Source organism: Mus pahari, chromosome 16, assembly GCF_900095145.1.
Source record: "Mus pahari chromosome 16, PAHARI_EIJ_v1.1, whole genome shotgun sequence".
Taxonomy (NCBI): Eukaryota; Metazoa; Chordata; class Mammalia; order Rodentia; family Muridae; genus Mus; species Mus pahari.
Genome location: NC_034605.1, coordinates 9,879,251 through 9,883,662, shown reverse-complemented (window position 1 = coordinate 9,883,662; position 4,412 = coordinate 9,879,251). Strand labels below are relative to the sequence as shown.

The 4,412-nt window shown below is 45.5% G+C and overlaps 1 protein-coding gene across 1 annotated transcript in view; it reads left to right on the top strand.

Moving 5' to 3' along the window:
• Positions 1 to 4,412, top strand: part of Akr1e2 (aldo-keto reductase family 1 member E2) — a 15,624-nt gene that overhangs the window by 4,193 nt on the left and 7,019 nt on the right. The window contains exons 3-4 of the mRNA XM_021215649.2: positions 1,826 to 1,942; positions 3,320 to 3,397. Of these exons, the coding sequence (XP_021071308.1) occupies positions 1,826 to 1,942; positions 3,320 to 3,397 (195 nt within the window). The remainder of the gene's footprint in view (positions 1 to 1,825; positions 1,943 to 3,319; positions 3,398 to 4,412) is intronic.

The following is a 4,412-nucleotide window of genomic DNA, read 5'->3' as shown; positions in this document are numbered from 1 at the left end:
AGGTTTCTGGGCTAATATCCACTTATCAGTGAGTGCATATCAAGTGAGTTCTTTTGTGATTGGGTTACCTCACTCAGGATGATATCTTCCAGATTCATCCGTTTGTTTAAGAATTTCATAAATTCATTGTTTTTAATAGCTGAGTAGTACTCCATTGTGTAAATGTACCACATTTTATGTATCCATTCCTCTGTTGAGGGACATCTGGGTTCTTTCCAACTTCTGCCCTGCCCAGTTCTAAGTCACAGGAAATATATCTTTTTAACCAGGGTGCTGAGGATTAGAGCTCTGGTCCTCATTTTTATTAATAGACTGTAGCTGCTATTCATTTTCATGTCTTGATCTATTAACCTATTAATTTACATTTATACTTGCTTGTATGAAGCCTCAGGCTGGCTTCTGTGACCATTAGTACAAATGTAACAGGGGGAAAGTGCAGTAAATACAATTATGTATTTTTCTATTTTTTGTTCTGGGGGGGGGGATGTCTGCATAAATATGAGATGGTTAATACAGTGCAATCCAAACCCATCTAGCTTAGCCTGAATGGTTACATAAGATGTGCAGTAAATAGAAACTTAATCTGTCTGTGAGTTGGAAAAAACGATCTCCACATAGGACTCCCTCCCCTGGATTTCACTTTCTTCATTTCTGTGCATCCAAATCCCCTGCATCCTCCCAATGCCTTCCTGTGCTGGACCTGAGGAGGGAAAGCACCCAGCTGTGAAAAACTCAGTCATCCGTGTTTAAGGATAATGTGGGGTATTGAGGTCTGAACCCCAGAATGGCGATAATTCACCTACATGGCATGCTAGGTGTTCCCTCACGTCTCCTGGAACTCTGGCTCTTGTCGAAGTTACCGTCCCCACAGCCCCCACAGGAGAATCATGGTTAGTAGTCACTCAGACCACGTCCCAAGCTTCTGACCTTCAGGCTACACTCCTCCCCAGTTACCTAGCAACAGGAAAGATAACAGCCCACCGAAAGAGGGGCTGCTTGGCCCCACCTCTCTCTCTTACTCTCTCCTCTCCTCTAACTTCTCCTCATCCTCTCTTCCCCTTGTTCTCTCCTCCTCTCCTCTCACTCTCTTACTCTCTTTCTGCACTCTCTCTCTCTAACCTTTTACTCTAGTCTTTCTTCTCTCTCTCTCCTTTTCCCCTTTCTTTCTTCTTAGCCATGGCGCCTCTCTCTCTCTCTCTCTCACTCTCTCTCTCTCTCTCTCTCTCTCTCTCTCTCTCTCTCTCTCCCCCTCCCTCCCTCCCTCCCTCCCTTCTATCTTTCCCCCTGCCTTTCTATAATAAAGCTCTAAAACCATAGACTGTCTCTGTTCATCAAGGCCTGCTGCACTTGGACAATGGGATAGGCTTTCTTCTAATGAACCATTTCTAATCCCCTGATGGAAGGACTTCCTGTGCTCCAGTCAAGGCCCAGACTAAGGACTCTTGCCTGCATGGGAACCTCTCCCTCAGCTTTCTCTCCCATAATCCCAGGGCCGAGGGTGTCACCCTGGGGCCCCCGATTGGGGGCTGCCCCTTGTCCAACCCCCATAGAGTGGGGTCAGTGGCTTAGATGCCTACCTGGGACCAAGTGGAAAGCTTCTGGCATGCCTCCCACGTCCACCTGCCCAGAGCATAGGAAGAACTCTGGCCAACTTGGGCTGTCCTCCCTCCCCCCACTCCTTCCCCTGTCCCCTTTGTTCCTACAGGATAACACCACCATCTTCCTTCAGATCCAGCTGTGTTGTTGTCAGGTGCAGGTTTGTGGGACAGACCAATGGGTGTATGACCTGTTAGTCTTAGACTGTGATCTCGATTCTCCTCTGCAGCTGTGGTGTACCTATCACAAGAAGTCTTTGGTGAAAACAGCGTGCACCAATACCCTGGCAGCCCTAAACTTGGATTACCTGGACCTCTACCTCATACACTGGCCCATGGGTTTCAAGGTACCACTCAGTTTGTAGCTAGATTCCTGCAAAGACCTAGACAAATATCAGCATGGGAGAGGGCTGTTTGGAAATGATTGGAAGCAAAACATTTTCCATGTTTTGTTATAGGAAATGTACCTATAAAATGCACTTAAAATTTGGAATGATTTGGAATTACGAAATGTATATTTTTTAATACTTGTCCTGTGACCTACTGGGAATGTATAATTGGCCAACAGAAAGGTGTCAACCCTTGCCACTGCTTAGAAATGTGAGTAGGTCTTTTGTCATGGGGAATATTAAAAATGAACCAGAATGCTCCCGCTCTTGTGCTGGCAATTCTCTGCCCTGGTGACCTGGCCAGCCATGCACTAGTGGGCAATGCCTGAACTGTTTTTATCTCGAGGAGACTCTGACCCAGAACTCCACAATCTCTGCACACATCTTACTATGTTCCCACGGGCGGGTTGCTAACAAGCCATCCCCATGCTTCAGATCGCCCACAGCCTGTGTGGTGCACATCAGGCAAACACAGGCTTTGCTGCCATACCTTCTTCTCATGAACCCAGATGAGCTGCATCATGAAAGAAAACACAACACAAACTTAGTTCAGAAATGATGGTAACTCAATCGCTGGGTGCAGCAACTAAAATCCTAATCTTGTAAGCCCTATTAAATCTAAATCCTCTGGTGGCAAATCCTGACAAATCTGCCATTGAAACTGGGAGACACTCATAACTACATCTTGTCTTCATGCTATCCCAGTTCAAAAGGACCTCACTCTCTCCTGCTTCCTCTTTTCCCCTCCCCAACCCGGAAGTCCCACCTACACGCCCAGTGATTGGGTCCTTTATTCATTAGGGCATTGGTTCACAAGAAGTCACCTGAATATGACTCACTCCTTTTTCAAACCCTTCCCAGGAGGGTGAAATTAGCATCAACATACAAACAGCACCAAGCCCATCCACAATACTCTTTACCTCTCAGATGGCTTTCTCTACCTTCTGTCCCCTAACTTTGGATTCTCACTTGGTTATCATTTGACTTGATAGGAAGTCTTAGAAAGAAGAGCAAAGAGGCTAATAATATTGTTGGGATAAAGTTGATCATAGTAAGACATGAAGGAAGCCCATTGTTCCCTGTTTTTAAAAAAATCTAAATCAGGCAGGGATTCAAGCTTTTCTCAAGAGTCATGATGAGATTGTGCTGGCCTTACCCTCCCTGAGGCCTGGAGAAGAGAAGTGGTCCAACCAGGCCAATAGGACTTAGTGACAGGGTCAAGGCTGGCATGCAATTCCTTGACTCAGACTATACACCTCCATTGCCTCCCTGTGTAGTCTTGTGTTGGAGGATGGCACAAACCCCAGTAAGCTCCTCTTCTTCTGGTCTTCACAGCCTGGGAAAAAAGATATCCCTTTGGATCGCAATGGCAAGGTCATACCCAGTCACACCAGCTTCCTCGACACTTGGGAGGTAAGTGGAGCCATACCAACTGGACAGTTCACCCCTGCTCATGGGTACCCAAATGAAAGCTGCATAAGATCTGGAGCTTCTGTGTCAAAATACCCCAGAAGTGACGTCACATATGTGGTTTGCAGTGCATGGTAGTAAAATCTCGATAGTCAGTGTGGCCTGATGTATACTGTTCCCATCAGCCTGTGATAATGACTAACATTGTAGTCTTCACCTAGTTCCTGGAGGTTCCCTTTTAGTTGTTATAAAACATGATGTTGGCAATATTTTGGAGCTCAAATTGGGAAGACAGAAAAAGGAAAAGGTTAAAGGGAAGATGGACCACGTGTCAAGTCTATATCCAGGATCCAGAAGAAAAATGTTGAGCACTCATAGTGAAGTAAACAAGAAAAATCAGGAATGTGGTAGGCTTGAAAGTAGAAGAGCATATCAGGACACTTCAAGCTCCAGTACCCTTGCTGCCTAGCTTTAGGAACAGAACAAGTTGAAGTATAAACCAGCAAATCCTACCAGAAATTTCCATTGAAAAGATGCTATATGGAACCATTCCTGTGAGATCGATGGGTAAAACTCTAGGAACATTTCGGTGCCTTAGAGAGACAAGAGGGACAGAACAGACAGGGAGAAGTCCCCAGGCTGGACACTGATAATTCTCTTCCTGTAAAGCTGTGAATCATGGGAACTAGTTAAAAAGAAACTGAACAAAGTGTTTCTGAAGGCCCCAGCCCTTGCTATCACCCGGGGCCTCTGCTCATCAAATATCTCGAGTTTAAACGTGAGGATCTGGATGCTGCATTATTGGGTGATTATTGCAGAAACTTAATTCACCAGTTGCTATCTTCATGATCACTGGACACGTATACCTGACTCCACACTGCCATGAAGCTCATGGGTACTCTGAAGCTGAGGCTTGAGGGCTCCCTCATCAGAGGTCAGCCCAGGTCAGATTTCTTTGCCTTCCAGGAACTTGCACATTTCTTTTTTTTTTTTTTTTTTTTTTTACTTACAGCCAAAA